This window comes from Bombina bombina, chromosome 3, assembly GCF_027579735.1.
Source record: "Bombina bombina isolate aBomBom1 chromosome 3, aBomBom1.pri, whole genome shotgun sequence".
Lineage (NCBI taxonomy): Eukaryota > Metazoa > Chordata > Amphibia > Anura > Bombinatoridae > Bombina > Bombina bombina.
This window is the reverse complement of record NC_069501.1, coordinates 243,584,166-243,602,353: the sequence shown is the minus strand read 5'-3', so window position 1 is coordinate 243,602,353 and position 18,188 is coordinate 243,584,166. Positions and strand designations below refer to the sequence as shown.

The 18,188-nt window shown below is 37.4% G+C and overlaps 2 protein-coding genes across 3 annotated transcripts in view; one reads left to right on the top strand and one right to left on the bottom strand.

The window, feature by feature from the left end:
* The window catches only part of SERPINF1 (serpin family F member 1), a 92,308-nt gene extending 78,920 nt beyond the window's left edge, over positions 1-13,388 (top strand). For both annotated transcript variants that reach the window (XM_053706221.1, XM_053706222.1), the window contains exons 6-8: positions 8,902-9,044; positions 10,589-10,799; positions 12,203-13,388. In XM_053706221.1, coding sequence (XP_053562196.1) covers positions 8,902-9,044; positions 10,589-10,799; positions 12,203-12,450 — 602 coding nt within the window. In that variant the 3' untranslated portion in view covers positions 12,451-13,388. The remainder of the gene's footprint in view (positions 1-8,901; positions 9,045-10,588; positions 10,800-12,202) is intronic.
* The window catches only part of SMYD4 (SET and MYND domain containing 4), a 178,792-nt gene continuing 173,451 nt past the window's right edge, over positions 12,848-18,188 (bottom strand). The window contains exons 9-11 of the mRNA XM_053706220.1: positions 14,701-14,817; positions 14,492-14,615; positions 12,848-14,390 (exon numbers count right to left, since the gene is read on the bottom strand). Of these exons, the coding sequence (XP_053562195.1) occupies positions 14,234-14,390; positions 14,492-14,615; positions 14,701-14,817 (398 nt within the window). The 3' untranslated portion in view covers positions 12,848-14,233. The remainder of the gene's footprint in view (positions 14,391-14,491; positions 14,616-14,700; positions 14,818-18,188) is intronic.

The following is an 18,188-nucleotide window of genomic DNA, read 5'->3' as shown; positions in this document are numbered from 1 at the left end:
CATTGCCTGAGCATGCATAGTTGCAGAGGTCTCAGATTGAACCGAGCATAAGGAATGATGTCCATGGAAGCAACCATCAGACCAATCACCTCCATGCATTGAGCCACTGATGGATGAATAGCAGACTGGAGAGAAAGGCACGAAGCAAGAAGTTTGGATTTTCTGACATCCGCCAGGAAAATCTTCATTGACAGGGAATCTATGATTGTCCCTAAGAAACACACCCTTGTAGCTGGAACAAGGGAACTCTTTTCCAGATTCACTTTCCATCTGTGGGAACGTAGAAAAGATAACAACATCTCTGTATGAGATTTTGCTAGTTTAAAAGAGGACGCCTGAACCAAGATGTCGTCTAGGTAAGGCACCACTGCAATTCCCTGGGATCTGACCACTGCCAAAAGAGCCCACAGAACCTTTGTAAATATTCTGGGAGCCGTTGCAAGGCCAAACGGAAGTGCAACAAACTGGAAATGTTTGTCCAGAAAGGCAAACCTTAGAAACTGGTGATGATCCCTGTGAATGGGAACATGAAGATATGCATCCTTTAGGTCTATGGTCATCATAAACTGACCTTCCTGAACCAATGGAAGAATGGAACGAATAGTTTCCATCTTGAAGGATGGAAGCCTGAGGAATTTGTGAGGCACTTTAGGTCTAGAATGGGATGGAATGTTCACTCCTTTTTGGGAACCACAAAGAGATTTGAATAGAATCCTTGTCCCTGTTCCTCTACATGAACTGGAACAATTATTTCCAGGGAGTATAGGTCCTCTAATCAGCTTAAGAAGGCCTCCCTCTTTACTTGGTTTGTGGATAGTCTTGATAGGAGAAATATGTCCCTTGGAGGGCAAGACTTGAATCCTATTCTGTAACCCTGGAATACTATGTCCACAGCCCACAGATCTGGGACATTGTGTATCCAAGCTTGCTGAAAAACATAATTTACGTAAGAACTTACCTGATAAATTCATTTCTTTCATATTGGCAAGAGTCCATGAGCTAGTGACATATGGGATATACAATCCTACCAGGAGGGGCAAAGTTCCCCAAACCTCAAAATGCCTATAAATACACCCCTCACCACACCCACAATTCCATTTAACGAATAGCCAAGTAGTGGGGTGATAAAGAAAGGAGTAGAAAGCATCAACAAAGGAAATTTGGAAATAATTGTGCTTTATACAAAAAATCATAACCACCATAAAAAGGGTGGGCCTCATGGACTCTTGCCAATATTAAAGAAATTAATTTATCAGGTAAGATCTTACATAAATTATGTTTTCTTTCATGTAATTGGCAAGAGTCCATGAGCTAGTGACATATGGGATATCAATACCCAAGATGTGGATCTTCCACTCAATAGTCACTAGAGAGGTAGGGAATAAAAATAAAAACAGCCATATTCCGCTGAAAAAATTAATCCACAACCCAAAAAATAAGTTTATTTTCATTTTGAAAGAAAAAAACTTAAATCAAAAGCAGAAGAATCAAACTGAAACAGCTGCCTGAAGAACCTTTCTACCAAAAATTGCTTCCGAAGAAGCAAATACATCAAAACGGTAGAATTTAGTAAATGTATGCAAAGAGGACCAAGTTGCCGCTTTGCAAATCTGATCAACTGATGCTTCATTCTTAAAAGCCCACGAAGTGGAGACTGATCTAGTAGAATGAGCTGTAATTCTCTGAGGCGGGGCCTGACCCGACTCCAAATAAGCTTGATGAATCAAAAGTTTCAACCAAGAAGCCAAAGAAATAGCAGAAGCCTTCTGACCTTTCCTAGGACCAGAAAATAAAACAAATAGACTGGAAGTCTTCCTGAAATTTTTAGTAGCTTTCACATAATATTCCAAAGCTCTTACCACATCCAAAGAATGTAAGGATCTCTCCAAAGAATTCTTAGGATTAGGACGTAAGGAAGGAACAACAATTTCTCTACTAATGTTGTTAAAATTCACAACTTTAGGTAAAAATTGAAAAGAAGTCCGAAAAAACTGCCTTATCCTGATGAAAAATCAGAAAAGGAGACTCACAAGAAAGAGCAGATAACTCAGAAACTCTTCTAGCAGAAGAGATGGCCAAAAGAAACAACACTTTCCAAGAAAGTAGTTTAATGTCCAAAGAATGCATAGGTTCAAATGGAGGAGCCTGTAAAGCCTTCAGAACCAAATTAAGACTCCAAGGAGGAGAAATTGACTTAATGACAGGCTTAATACGAATTAAAGCCTGTACAAAACAGTGTATATCAGGAAGAATAGCAATCTTTCTGTGAAATAAAACAGAAAGAACGGAGATTTGTCCTTTCAAGGAACTTGCAGACAAACCCTTATCCAAACCATCCTGAAGAAACTGTAAAATTCTAGGAATTCTAAAAGAATGCCAGGAGAATTTATGAGAAGAACACCATGAAATGTAAGTCTTCCAAACTCTATAATAAATCTTTCTAGAAACAGATTTACAAGCTTGTAACATAGTATTAATCACTGAGTCAAATTTAATGATTTGAGATCCTGATGGAAAAACAGACCTTGAGATAGTAGGTCCGGCCGTAACGGAAGTGGCCAAAGCGGGCAACTGGACATCCGAACCAGATCCGCATACCAAAACCTGTGTGGCCATGCTGGAGCCACCAGCAACACAAAAGACTGTTCCATGATGATTTTGGAGATCACTCTTGGAAGAAGAACTAGAGGCGGGAAGATGTAAGCAGGATGATAACACCAAGGAAGTGTCAATGCATCCACTGCTTCCGCCTGAACATCCCTGGACCTGGATAGATATCTGGGAAGTTTCTTGTTTAGATGAGAGGCCATGAGATCTATCTCTGGAAGACCCCACATCTGAACAATCTGAGAAAACACATCTGGATGGAGAGACCACTCCCCTGGATGTAAAGTCTGGCGGCTGAGATAATCCGCCTCCCAATTGTCTGCACCTGGGATATGCACCGCAGAGATTAGGCAGGAGCTGGATTCCGCCCAAGCAAGTATCCGAGATACTTCTTTTATAGCTTGGGGACTGTGAGTCCCACCCTGATGATTGACATAAGCCACAGTTGTGATATTGTCTGTCTGAAAACAAATGAACGGTTCTCTCTTTAGCAGAGGCCAGAACTGAAGAGCCCTGTGAATTGCACGGAGTTCTAAAATATTTATTGGTAATCTCACCTCTTGAGATTTCCAAACCCCTTGTGCTGTCAGAGATCCCCAAACAGCTCCCCAACCTGAAAGACTCGCATCTGTTGAGATCACAGTCCAGGTTGGCCGAACAAAAGAAGCCCCTTGAACCAAACGATGGTGATCTATCCAACATGTCAGAGAGTGTCGTACATTGGGATTCAAGGATATTAATTGTGATATCTTTGTATAATCCCGGCACCATTGATTCAGCATACAAAGCTGTAGAGGTCTCATGTGAAAACTAGCAAAGGGGATCGCGTCCGATGCCGCAGTCATGAGACCTAAAACTTCCATGCACATAGCTACTGAAGGGAATGACTGAGACTGAAGGTGCCGGCATGAAAAACCTTAATCTGCCACACAGCTATTCTAGCTAATACAGCTAAAGACATGGATCTAACATCAATTTTGATAATATCAAAAATGGCATCACAAATAAAATGATTAGCATGTTGCAGTAAGCGAACAATGCTAGATATGTCAGAATCCAATTCATGTTGCACTAAATTTTCCAACCAGAAATTTGATGCAGCCGCAACATCAGCCAAAAAAATAGCAGGTCTAAGAAGATGACCTGAATATAAATAGGCCTTCCTTAGATAAGATTCAAGCTTCCTATCTAAAGGATCCGTAAAGGAAGTGCTATCTTCCATAGGAATAGTGGTACGTTTAGCAAGTGTAGAAATAGCCCCATCAACTTTGGGGATTTTTTCCCAAAACTCTATAGATTTTTCTGGTAAAGGATACAATTTTTTAAACCTTGAAGAAGGAATGAAAGAAGTACCTGGCTTATTCCATTCCCTAGAAATCATATCAGAAATAGCCTCAGGAATGGGAAAAAACCCCTGGAGAAACCACAGGAGGTTTAAAAACAGCATTTAAACGTTTATTAGACTGAACGTCAATAGGACTGGTTACCTCAATATCCAAAGTAATTAACACTTCTTTTAATAAAGAACGCATTTACTCTATTTTAAATAAATAAGTAGTTTTGTCAGTGTCAATGTCTGAGGAAGGAGCTTCTGAATCAGATAGATCCTCATCAGAAGAGGATAAATTATTATGTTGTTGGTCATTTGAAATTTCATCAGCTAAATGAGAAGTTTTAAAAGACCTTTTACGTTTATTAGAAGGTGGAAATGCAGACAAAGCCTTCATAATAGAATCAGAAACAAATTCTTTAAAATTTATAGGTATATCATGCACATTAGAAGTTGAAGGAACTGCAACTGGCAATGTACTATTACTGATGGAAACACTATCTGCATGTAAAAGTTTATCATAACTATTAAAAATGACATTCGGCGGAATAATTTCTACAATTTTACAACAAATGCACTTAGCTTTGGTAGAACCGATGTCAGGCAGCAATGTTCCAGCAGAAACTTCTGAGGCAGGATCAGATTGGGACATCTTGCACAATGTAAGAGAAAAAACAACATATAAAGCAAAATTATCTATTTCCTTATATGACAGTTTCAGGAATGGGAAAAAATGCAATAACATAGGCCTCTGATAGTAAAAAGCAAGAGGCAAACATACAAGGGGTATTGAAATAATGAAAAAATTTGGCGCCAAGTATGACGCACAACGTAACGTAAATTCTTTTTTTGGCTCCAAAAATAACCGGAAATGACACACTTGCGTCACTAATGACGCCGCCATGGAAAGGTCTCGGCGTCACGTATGACGCCGGAAATGACGAAGTTGCGTCATAAACGTATTTTTTCATGCCAAAAATTTCTCGCGCCAAGAATGACGCAATAAAGTTTAGCATTTGACGCATCCGCGGGCCTAATACCCGCAATTGCAAGAAGTAGTCAATTGAAAAAAGACTAAACCCCAGGTAAGAAATAAATTTCTTAAAAATGTTTACATTACCCAAATATGAAACTGACAGTCTGCAGAAGGAAATACATGAACCTGACTCATGGCAAATATAAGTACAATACATATATTTAGAACTTTATATAAATGCATAAAGTGCCAAACCATAGCTGAGAGTGTCTTAAGTAATGAAAACATACTTACCAAAAGACACCCATCCACATATAGCAGATAGCCAAACCAGTACTAAAACAGTTATTAGTAGAGGTAATGGTAAATTGAGAGTATATCGTCGATCTGAAAAGGGAGGTAGGAGATGAATCTCTACGAACGTATGTCACTAGCTCATGGACTCTTGCCAATTACATGAAAGAAAAGAGAAAGCCTGCCCCGACTTGATCCAAAATTGGATCGGGGGCGGACTCTTTATGCTTATTTTGGATCAGTGGAAGGCTTCTTGTTTTGCTTCCCCTTATTCCAAGGCTGACTGGACCTCCAAGAGGTCTTGGATTGCTCTGGTTTGGAAGAAGAGGAGGAAGACTTCGATCCTTTAAAGTTACAAAAGGAGCAAAAATTTGAATTCTGGTTACCCTTAAGTCTATTCTTTTTCTCCTGAGGTAGGAAAGAGCCCTTTTCACCTGTAATTTCAGAAATGATTTCCGCTAGACCAGGATCAAATAAAGTTTTACCTTTATAAAGTAAAGACAAAAGCTTGGCTTTTGATGTTACATCAACCAACCAGGATTTTAACCTCAGAGCTCTGCGAGCTATAACAGTAAAGCTAGACATCTTAGCTCCCAGTCTAATTACATGCATGTTAGCATTGCAGATGAAGGTATTGGCCAGTTTAAAAACTTTGATCCTATCTTGGATCTCCTCTATCATAGCAACAAGAAACATCTTTTTAAAAACAGGGGAAGGGGGAAAAATTAACCCCTGGCCTATCCCATTCCTGAGTTATAATTTCAGACATCTTGTCTGGAACAGGAAAAACATCCACAGAAGAGGGAGAATCATAAACTCTATTAAAGGGACACTCAATCAAAATTAAACTTTCATTATTCAGATAGAGCATGCTATTTTAAACAACTTTCCAATTTACTTCCATTAACTAAATGTACACAGTCTTTTTATATTTAAACTTTTTGAGTCACCAGCTCCTACTGAGCATGTGCAAGAATAAGTGTGTATGCATTTGTGAATGGCTGATGGCTGTCACATGGTACGTGTATGCATTTGTGATTGGCTGATGGCTGTCACATGGTACAGGGGGAGTGGAAAAAGACAACTTTTAAAATTGTCAGAAAAAAAATCTACTACTCATTTGAAGTTCAGACTAAGTGCTATAGCATTGTCTTGTTATCTTGCATTTGTTGATTATGCAAATCTACTGTGTTGACTGGTCCTTTAAGTTTAGTTGAATTTTTAGGATTGACAACAACAGAAGGTTCAGAGTTGTCCAAAGTAGCTAGAACCTCCTTCAGAAGTAACTGCAGATCTTCAAGCTTAAACATGAAATTAACTTCTTCAGACTCTTCCCCTAATATGTCATTGGAGATTTCACCCTCAGAAGCTATCGAGGTATCCTCTTTGTCAGACATAGGGGAGAGCTTGACCAGCGCAGATTTATAGGGGTCAGAAACCTTACTAGCAGAAACATGTTTAGATTTCCTCTTACGCTTACCCAAAGTAGGGGAAGCAGATAAAGCATTATCCTGAGAGACACTTGGCTCAGAAGGGAGTAACTTGTCTTTAAATTTTAAAGTTTTAGCTAAGCATGAGGAACAAAATTGCATAGGCAGAACAATTTGAAAAAAGACAGATCCTGTTCTGAGTCCATAGCTACAGAAATCAGAACCCACTAAAAATGACAAATACAGAATTTAAATAAAAAATTATAAATAAGCTGTTCCCACAGAACGAAAATGTATTATACTTAGGGCAAAAGAAACTGTCACCCTTTAAATCAACCTCAGACTGCCTGAGGCTCCTACCATGACAGGAATTGAAAACCCACTAGCAAGAGGAAGCAAGACACTCCTGCAGACGATCCTATCGTTGAAGAAGAAGCCACAAAGCTGACACTCCAAGACTCACTAAGCTCCGCTCTGTACACACGGAAGAGCGGCAGTCACGTGAGTGGCTAGAAAAAAGAAACAGTGCCACATCACAAGCGCACATTTCTAATGGCTGAAATTGGAAGTAAAAAGTTACAAACCCTTTTCCTTTCCTTAACCCGTATCCGGGCTTCATAAATAAGGAGAAAATATAAAAACCCCTTAACAACCCTTCAGCCAAGTAAATAAAAGGAAATTCCAAGCATAGCTCTTCATTAACCCCTTAAGTCTCTCTCAGTCACAAACATATAAAGTGCCAGTAAAACTGCCCATAAACGTACCCTTAATCAAAGAAGGATAACTATGTCCCAAAATAGATCCCCTTGAGGGTTAACCTCTAAAGTGCTGTCCTTCAGTACGTAGAAGGCAAAGGCACTTACCTGTGGATCCAGCTGCAGGGCAGATAACAGCTACTTAGGCATGACAGGTAATCCACTCCCTGTCAGGGACCTGTAGGAAAAGAAATAACAGAGTAACCAACCCTGGCTTTCTGCAAAGGGGTAGCAAAAGTGTTAGAAGTAAAGCAAAGACTACCTCGCCTTCTAACTGCTAAAAGCCACTACTACTCTTACTAAAGAGATTGACGTGGACACAAATAGATGCCAATCCTTGCTTGCAGGGAAAAGTACCCATAAAAGGATTATATCTTCAGACACCATCTTCGCACATCCTCCATTGACAGAGGCAAAGAGAATGACTAGAGAGTATGGGTAAGGGAAGTTACACTTAACAGCTCTGCTGGGGTGCTCTTTGCCTCCTCCTGCTGGCCAGAAGTTGAATACCCCACTAGTAATTGGAGTGAAATCGTGGACTCTCCATGCTATAGGAAAGAAATAGGGTTTAATTATCTCTAGTTCTATTCCTGGGAGATAAACTTGTCTTATATGGAGAGATTACCAAATACAAATATGAGACCTCATTGAACTCCTAATTTAATGCAAAAGAAGCTCTTGCCAAATAATTTGTTGTATATGAGACCCTTTCAAAAACAATGGACAGAAAAATGCAATTTTGATAATGCTTCTAACAGGTCATCTAACTTGGAGCCCAATGATCTCTGCTCTGGTGAGTTTATTTAATAAGTCTTTATCTTGAGAGCTGTTTATCTTGTTGGGGTTCCAGGTGTGAAGTATAGACAAATACATTTTAGTATAATGCTCAAAAAAAGCCCCCCTAAAATTTTGCATGATTTTTCTCCATAACGGCAAGTTTTTGATCATCAGGCCGTTAGACCACATGCAATGTTAAAATAAATCAACAGTAGGTTTGCAATTCCTGGTGAATTTTTTTTATTTGCAAATAAGTCATCCCTCCTAAAATGATAATTATTAATTTAAATGCGTTTATTTGTTTTCTAAAGATGTAGACGCATTTCTCTGCCAAGTCAGTGTACAAAACACTGAAAATTATATCACATTTTATGCTAATCTATTCATGGCTGCATTATATGCTACAAATGATCAATACCAAGCAGTGCACATACAGTTTATAAACAAAATGTGAGGGGAACAGTACCTAATCTGTATTCTTTAGTAATATGCTTTACTGGATTTTATAAGATGAACCGCATTCACTCTAAAAAATAAATAAGTTATAAATCAAGTGAAATTTCTGTTAATAATGACACCCATGCGGCTTTACATTTGTTTGTGTATCCCCTTTAAAACCAAAAATGTTTGTCCTACAGAATTCACTAAATCTAAGCCATAGAGTCTTTGTTGTATACAATGTATTTTCTATCAGACAGGACTGACTACAAAACAGCACTAAATTTATAACAGGTCAATGGGTTCACAAATTCAACCCTCTGGAAACCGTTGTCCGCCAGTTCCACAAAGATGAGCAGACATCCGTCTTAGTTCCAATGATGTCAGCCAAGAATGTTCCAGTTAGATATGGCCTGGACTCAGATTTTAACTGCAAGGTGAGAAAGTCCAATCTCTTTTTTTCTTTTTTTTTTTTAGCAAATACTTCTGGGAGCATCTTGCTAAGTTCTAGTAAAGCTTCTGCTTTGCCTTCCCTAGATATGCTTTCAGAGTTCCCTTAGCCTATTTACAGAAATTCATCAGAGAAGAGAGTATTACTTTAAAATAGATGAGTATTCCCCCTGTTTAGCACCCTAAAGGCAAGGCTAATTTACTAATACACACTAAAATAACCACAAACATACCTACTACTTATGCCCTATCTCGGTTCCAGATATTTGTTTACAAGGGAGAAAGTAACATAGTAACCATTTTTTTACAGACACAAAAACAGACAGGATTTCAAAAAAATAAAACAAAAACTGTACTCAACCAAATAGAACAGCATTCCAATATATTAAAATAATTTTAAATGTATGAAAATACAATGCATTGTTATTTAATTAGAATGACATACGTATATGGAATACAATTATGCAGAACTTTCACAGGGACTGAATGCCAACCAAAGTAATATATCTATAATACATTATATGAAAATATTTGACTGTGATCCTACAATAACTCTTCCTTTTTCCCATACGCAACTCAAAAATGTTCATTCATTTAGCCCATCCATGCAGATGTTACCAAGGAGTTTCTGAGTGTATGTGTATAGGTAAATTTGTAGCTCTATAAGCAAAAGTAAAAAACTAAATGGTCATGATTCCGATAACGCATACAATTATAAAGAACTTTTCCAATTTAATTCTGTTATTTAATTTGCTGTGTTCTTTTGGTATCCTTTGAAAAGCACACCTAGGTAGACTCAGTAACAGCAATGCACTACTGGGAGTGATTGATTGCTGCACATATATGCCTTCTTGTCACTGGTTCACTTGATGTATTCAGGTAGCGCTCAGTAATGCATTTCTTCTCCTTTAATAAAGGGTATTGAGGCAATATAAGCAAATTGTAAAGTTTGTTTAAAATTGTATGCTAAATATGAATCATGGAAGAACATTTTTGGGTACCTTTAAAAGTTTCCATCAGTGATGGCTAACCTTTGCACCCCTTATGTTTCAGAACTATGTTTCCCATGATGCTCCACTAGACTGCAGACTGCCTAAGCATCATAGGATATGTAGTTTCACAACATCTGGGGGTGCCGAGGTTAGCCATCACTGACTTATAAGATGTATTTGTTAAAATCAATACAACTGCTTTACAGCCATTATTATTAACAGGTATTTGTATAGCGCCAACAGATTCCGCAGCACAGCCATGCAAGTAAAAGGAATCAGTCAATCAATCAATGCAGCCAAAAGTTTGAACACCCTTGAGACAGACACAGGCTGCTTACTTGATCCATTGATCGATGTATATGACAATACATTTTGCTGTAAAGATAACCCAAAATGTCTGTAAAATAATCTGAGTAATGGAAATAAGAAAATGTTTCCTATAGTAATTATATGCGGTCACTAGACAGCAATCTATAGTTCTAAATTCAATGTTATAACATACAAAATGTGTCTTGATGTTCATGCGTTTATTGTTGCAGATAGTTCAGCTGCCACTTACTGGAGGAGTTAGCGTCATGTTTTTTCTGCCAATCACAGTCACCCAGAATCTGACCATGATTGAAGAAGGTTTAACATCTGAGTTTGTACATGATATTGATCGTGCGCTGCAACCAGTCACTCTAGAGCTACGCATTCCTAAACTGAAGCTGAGCTACGAGACTGAGCTTATGAGCACACTAAAGGATATGAGTATGTGTTTGATAGCTTCTTTATCTATAGCAGTGACGGTGATTATCAGGGGAGATGTTGAATTATTTATTATTTTATTTATAATTATGGCTAGATTCATATGGAGCACAATCAATACTGTTAGGTGTATTATTATTTGCACATCCTCACAATCGTTATTTCAAGTGTATGATTAAATATTTTAACGCCCTATACTTTTAATGAAACGCGCAGGGAGCACTATTTACTCTCTCATTGTGCTCGTATTACAAATGGTGAGTTAAGTGTTCTGCTTGAGCACAATACAAAATACTGCTCTAAAATGTAGCGCTTATTAGGACCATTCTTAAGAGTATAGCACAGAACTACATGAAGAGCTCCACTACTTGCGCACCATTGGCTTAGTGCACCCTCGGCTTAGCAAACCATCTGCTTAGAGCTCGAGCAATATCCAACATGAATATAACTGTGCACCCACCCAAAGAAGTCTATTATGTGAGGTATTTAACACACACACGCTATGCAACATGCACGTTTGAGGTCCCTAGACTACAGCTCGAGTGATAAAAATAACTTTGGACTTGTAATATGAGTGCACAAGGATAGATCAATCGATTGCGCTTAAGCAATGTTAACGCACACCTTAGTGTGTTTATTAATTATTCCTTGTATTTGCAAGAAATTTAATATTTACATAAGTCTGATTTTCTCTTACACTTTAGTGAAACCACATCAATACTTTTAGGTCAGAACAATCAATGGAAAACATGGACACGTTACGGAATAAAAAACATGATCTTATACATGAGGTAGCATAATCCTGTATACAACATTTTGTTAAAGGGCCAGTAAACCTAAAAAATAATGTTATATAATTCTGCACATAGTGCAGAATTATATAACATTATATTAGCAGCAGCTTTATAAAACCTAATATTCCCTGTGAATTTTTATTAAAAAAAAGACCGTTTTTCAGACCCGCTCTCTGTGCACTTCTGAGTGGGTCTGTTTTTATCACAGAGCGCACCTGGCCAGCTGTCTAGTCACAGCCCGGCCCGACCGCGCCATTATAGTCAGTGCAGCTCGCTCCCAACAGAGCAGGAGCGAGCTGCACTGAGTATAATGGCACTGTCGGGCCGGGCTGTGAATAGACCTAGAATAAAAAAAGACCTGCTCAGTAGAGCACAGAGAGCGGGTCTGAAAAACTGTCTTTTTTAATAAAACTTCACAGGGAATATTAGGTTTTATAAAGCTGCTGCTAATATAATGTTATACAATTCTGCACTATGTGCAGAATTATATAAGATTATTTTTTAGGTTTACTGGCCCTTTAATGTAAATGACATTAGATTGATAGAATTTTGTATAAGTATTTAGAGAACCATGTGGAACCTTTTAAAAACCTAACTTTTGCTTTCTTACAGAGCTTCAGTCTCTCTTCTCATCTCCTGACTTCAGCAAAATCAGTTCTAAATCAATAAAGCTGACACACATATTCCACAAAGCTTCCCTGGAGCTGAATGAGAGTGGAGCAGATAATGCACCCACACCAGAGGCCAACACACGCCACTTCCCAATAGAATATCACATGGACCGCCCCTTCCTCTTTGTCATCCGGGCTGATGACAATGGTGCTCTTCTCTTCATTGGAAAAGTTATGGACCCTAAGTGACAATCCCACTAATTGCAATATATTGAAATTCTTCATTTAATTTTTGGCATTGATAGAAGTAATGTACAATTATATTGCAGTGCTTTTCAGGTTCCTTCAGCAGCCAAGATGTTACACAGACAGATGCAGATACACAAATAAGACCTACACAGTGATCCTGTTTATCCACCTGCCTTTCAATAAGGTCTCCAATATTATACAAATTTACTTCAAATAGGCCGTTTTTCTGACAGTGTTCCAAAAGTTATATGATGCTGTTTTACTTTATTGGTAAATGAGGACAAAATGTAATATATGTGCTAAATGTTTAAAGACTTCAAAAAGCTTCCCCTTGTAATCGCTGCTAACTTACAGCTGCCATTATGCAGATAGACAAACAAGACAGTCAAGGACATAAGCTAAGAAAATGAGTTGTCAATACTGTACTTTATACCAATCAATCAACAGCTTTATAGACTTCCAGCTACACTGGCATTTTTCACGTTGGATCTATGTGTCAGTTAGCATTTGGAAAAAGATTAATCTTGCAAAAGAAAATCCCACTATGCTTTGTCATTCCATATGTCTGATGCATCAGCGGCTTAATACCTTGGCTGCCAGGAGAGCTGTAATGTACTTTATAGGAGTGCGTTCCAGCCCATTCTGGCAGCCAACAGGTTAAATCACTTAATAAACCTATGATTTTTTTTGTTTGCACCAGAAACCATGTTTGATAAATCTAACCGTTTACATGTTTCACTTTGATCTGGTCTCAACAGCCACAGTGCCAGTTTGCTATGTAAAAAAATAATAATAAAGTGTGTCCTTGTGCGTCTCCTTTTACTAGCAACACCCATTGTTTATTTTTATTGCTGTATTATTTGAAAAGATGAGGCCCTCTGCTATGTGCCAGAACAAGCCACATGCAATAAAAGTCTGTTTTACTTATTGTTCAGGAACCATTTCTCCCCTGCCTATTTCTCTAGCAGAAAAAAAGAGCCAAGTTGCACATCTGTGATATTTATTAAAATAAGTTACGCTTAGGGAACAGAATCTCATAAAAGGTGTAATCAGCTGGCTGGTGTAAATTGTGAAATACAATCCCTTAGCCATGTGTATGCAAATATATATTAACTATGTGTTCTCATTATTAAAAGTACTGATGCATAGCCCTGAAATAAAGGTATATAGTCACCTACATACTAGGAGTGGGAACACCTAACAAATATGAATACAATAGCAATTTTAGCTTCACCCAGCAGAAGAGCTGTCTGAATGTTTAGTGAATCTAGGCCAGTGGCTTTTTATGAAAAGAAAGAATATGGAGATAACAAACAGAAGATCTTTTTTTATTATTATTTTATAGGTTCTGTTTAATGATAGCTCAGGCATATTGCTCTGTTTATTCTTGTTGCAGAAACAGACAGTAAAAGTATTTACAAAATATACAAGGAAAGGAATCACTGACTAGCACTTAAAAATATTCAGACAGTCGGGTTTCAAATACATCCCCAAAACACATTGGCTTTACCTGAGAATGTGTGTGTATACGGAGTAAAAATTGTTGGACAGAGGAAGGGGTAGCCCAGCTGTTTCTGGCTGGCTATACAGATGCACAGTGTCACATTATTGCAGTCTTACTCGTGTTTTGCTAAGATTATTATCAGTCATTTCCAGTGTTCACTCTAAGACAACATTTTGTGAATGGCCAGCAATGAAACAGTTAATTAGTGAACTACAGCCTGCAAGGTATGGTTAATTTATTAACTGTTTCACTGCTGGGCAACCTTAGAGGCAACATTGGTCATTTTCCATAGTTATGTAAGGTTTGGTCTTGGGACTGTAACAGACATATTTTCATCTCCTGCAGTTCTTGCACTAAATTGTTATTGGGTCCATAGTGGGTGGAGAGCAGCTGCTGAGCCCTTAGGATAGAGTCCATAGCATCAGAAACTTTTCGTCTATAATGAGAAATTGTCAGTCAATACAAACAAATTTTTCCATACAGATTTAATATATTCATTACGTTCTGCATATAAGGTTAGTAAAAAAAAAGTCTCACCCATTGAATAGGATCTGAGCCAGTTTGAAAAGCTCATGCCCCAGTTCTAAGCTTGAGGAGCCATAACATTGCTCCACAGTTTGTATGCTTTTTCTAAGGTGCTCTGCTGCTGCTGTCCAGTTACCTAGAAAGGAACCACAGATTTAAGTAAGACCAGATAAAAGGAGGATTTCAGAACAAGCTTAATTAAATGTTGCAATAAACTGCACCTTTAGATGCTTCTGCTTGAGCCAGATGATCTGAGATTTCCCCCCGTAGTAAGTGGTTAACCGAAAGAAACGTTTCTGCTTCTGATAAGCAGGACATTAACATGGCTATGGCCACATCTGGAAAATTAAACACAATGGACATTTTATTAATAGCTGCAGACGCCCTTAGCTCTAATCAATGGGTTCTTCTAATATGGTCCCTTAAAGGGACATGAAACCCAAAAAATTGATTTCATGATTCAGATAGAGAATACCATTTTGAACAACTTTACAATTTACTTCTATTATCTAATTTTCTCCTTTGATGAAGAAGCAGCAATGCACTACTGAATGCACTGGGTGAGCCAATAACACAAGGCATATATCTGCAGTCAACAATCAGCAGCTCTTAAGGCTACCTAGGTATCCTTTTGAACAAATGATACTAAGGGATCAAAACACATTAGATTATTGAAGTAAATTGGAAAGTTGTTTAAAATCACATCTTTATCATGAAAGAAAGATGTCCTACAAATATACGGCTAGATTACGAGTTTTGCGGTATGAGTAAAAAAGCAGTGTTAAGGCTCATAGCGCTGCTTTTTTACTATTACGAGTCTTGTAGGTACAGCTGTCCCGCACACTTTTTTGGTCGTACCGCAAATTGACTTACGCAATGTGCGTAAAGTCTTTTTTCAATGGGACTTCCATAGCGCCAATATTACAAGCTTTATTTTTGAGGCCAAAAGTAAGCGGTACAGCCTATCCCGCAAGATTCGTAACGCATTCTAAAGTCAGTAGTTATGAGTTTTACACTACAAAGCTGTAGCATAAAACTCATAACTAAAGTGCTAACAATTACACTAACACCCATAACCTACCTATTAACCCCTAAACCGAGGCTCTCCCGCATCACAAGCACTAAAATAAAATTATTAACCCCTAATCTGCTGCTCCCGACATCGCCACCACTATAATAAACATATTAACCCCTAAACCGCCGCACTCCCGCCTCGCAAACACTATTTAATTATTATTAACCCCTAATCTGCCGCCCCTAACATCGCCGCCACCTACCTACATTTATCAACCCCTAATCTGCCGCCCCCAAAGTCACGGCACTATATTACATTTATTAACCCCTAAACCTAAGTCTAACCCTAACACCCCCTAACTTAAATATAATTAAAATAAATCTTAATAAACATTCATATCATTAACTAAATAATTCCTATTTAAAACTACTTACCTATAAAATAAACCCTAAGCTAGCTACAATATAACTAATAGTTACATTGTATCTAGTTTAGGATTTATTTTTATTTTACAGGCAAGTTTGTATTTATTTTAACTAGGTAGAATAATTACTAAATAGTTATTAACTATTAACTACCTAGCTAAAATAAATACAAATTTACCTGTAAAATAAAACCTAACCTTAGTTACACTAACACCTAACCTTACAGTACAATTAAATAAATTACCAAAATGAAATACAATTAACAAAATTAAATACAAATAACTAAATTACAAAAAAACAAAACACTAAATTACACAAAATAAAAAACAAATTACAAGATATTTAAACTAATTACACCTAATCGAATAGCCCTATCAAAATAAAAAAGCCCCCCAAAAATAAAAAAACCCTAGACTAAATTAAACTACCAATAGCCCTTAAAAGGACCTTTTGCGGGGCATTGGCCAAAAGATCAGCTCTTTTACCTGTAAAAAAAATACAAACAACCCCCCAACAGTAAAACCCACCACCCACACAACCAACCCCCCAAATAAAACCCTAACTAAAAAAACCTAAGCTCCCCATTGCCCTGAAAAGGGCATTTGGATGGGCATTGCCCTTAAAAGGGCATTTAGCTCTATTGCTGCCAAAACCCTAACCTAAAAATAAAACCCACCCAATAAACCCTTAAAAAAACCTAACACTAACCCCTGAACATCCACTTATCAGCCAATAGGATTGAGCTTGCATTCTATTGGCTGTTCCAATCAGCCAATAGAATGCAAGCTCAATCCTATTGGCTGATTGGATCAGCCAATAGGATTGAAGTTCAATCCTATTGGCTAATTGCATCAGCCAATAGGATTTTTTCAACCTTAATTCCAATTGGCTGATAGAATTCTATCAGCCAATCGGAATCTAAGGGACGCCATCTTGGATGACGTCACTTAAAGGAACCTTCATTCGTCGGGTAGTCGTTGGAAGAAGAGGATGCTCCGCGCCGGATGTCTTGAAGATGGACCCGCTCCGCGCCGGATGGATGAAGATAGAAGATGCCGTCTGGATGAAGACTTCTGCCCGTCTGGAGGACCACTTCTCCCGGCTTGGATGAAGACTTCTCCCGGCTTCGTTGAGGACTTCTCCCGGCTTCGTTGAGGATGGATATTGGCTCTTCAAAACTGTAAGTGGATCTTCAGGGGCTAGCGTTAGGTTTTTTAAGGGTTTATTGGGTGGGTTTTATTTTTAGGTTAGGGTTTGGGCAGCAATAGAGCTAAATGCCCTTTTAAGGGCAATGCCCATCCAAATGCCCTTTTCAGGGCAATAGGGAGCTTAGGTTTTTTTAGTTAGGGTTTTATTTGGGGGGGTTGGTTTTATTGTTGGGGGGTTGTTTGTATTTTTTTACAGGTAAAAGAGCTGATTTCTTTGGGGCAATGCCCCGCAAAAGGCCCTTTTAAGGGCTATTGGTAGTTTAGTTTAGGCTAGGGTTTTTTATTTTGGGGGGGCTTTTTTTTATTTTGATAGGGCTATTAGATTAGGTGTAATTAGTTTAAATATCTTGTAATTTGTTTTTTATTTTGTGTAATTTAGTGTTTTTTTTTGTAATTTAGGTATTTGTATTTTATTTTGTTAATTGTATTTAATTTAGGCAATTTATTTAATTGTACTGTAAGGTTAGGTGTTAGTGTAACTAAGGTTAGGTTTTATTTTACAGGTAAATTTGTATTTATTTTAGCTAGGTAGTTAGTTAATAGTTAATAACTATTTAGTAATTATTCTACCTAGTTAAAATAAATACAAACTTGCCTGTAAAATAAAAATAAATCCTAAGCTAGATACAATGTAACTATTAGTTATATTGTAGCTAGCTTAGGGTTTATTTTATAGGTAAGTAGTTTTAAATAGGAATTATTTAGTTAATGATATGAATGTTTATTAAGATTTATTTTAATTATATTTAAGTTAGGGGGTGTTAGGGTTAGACTTAGGTTTAGGGGTTAATAAATGTAATATAGTTTTATTTTACAGGTAAATTTGTATTTATTTTAGCTAGGTAGTTAGTTAATAGTTAATAACTATTTTCTAACTATTCTACCTAGTTAAAATAAATACAAACTTGCCTGTAAAATAAAAATAAACCATAAGCTAGATACAATGTAACTGTTAGTTATATTGTAGCTATCTTAGGGTTTATTTTATAGGTAAGTATTTAGTTTTAAATAGGAATTATTTAGTTAATGATAGGAATTTTTTTATTTACATTTATTTTAAT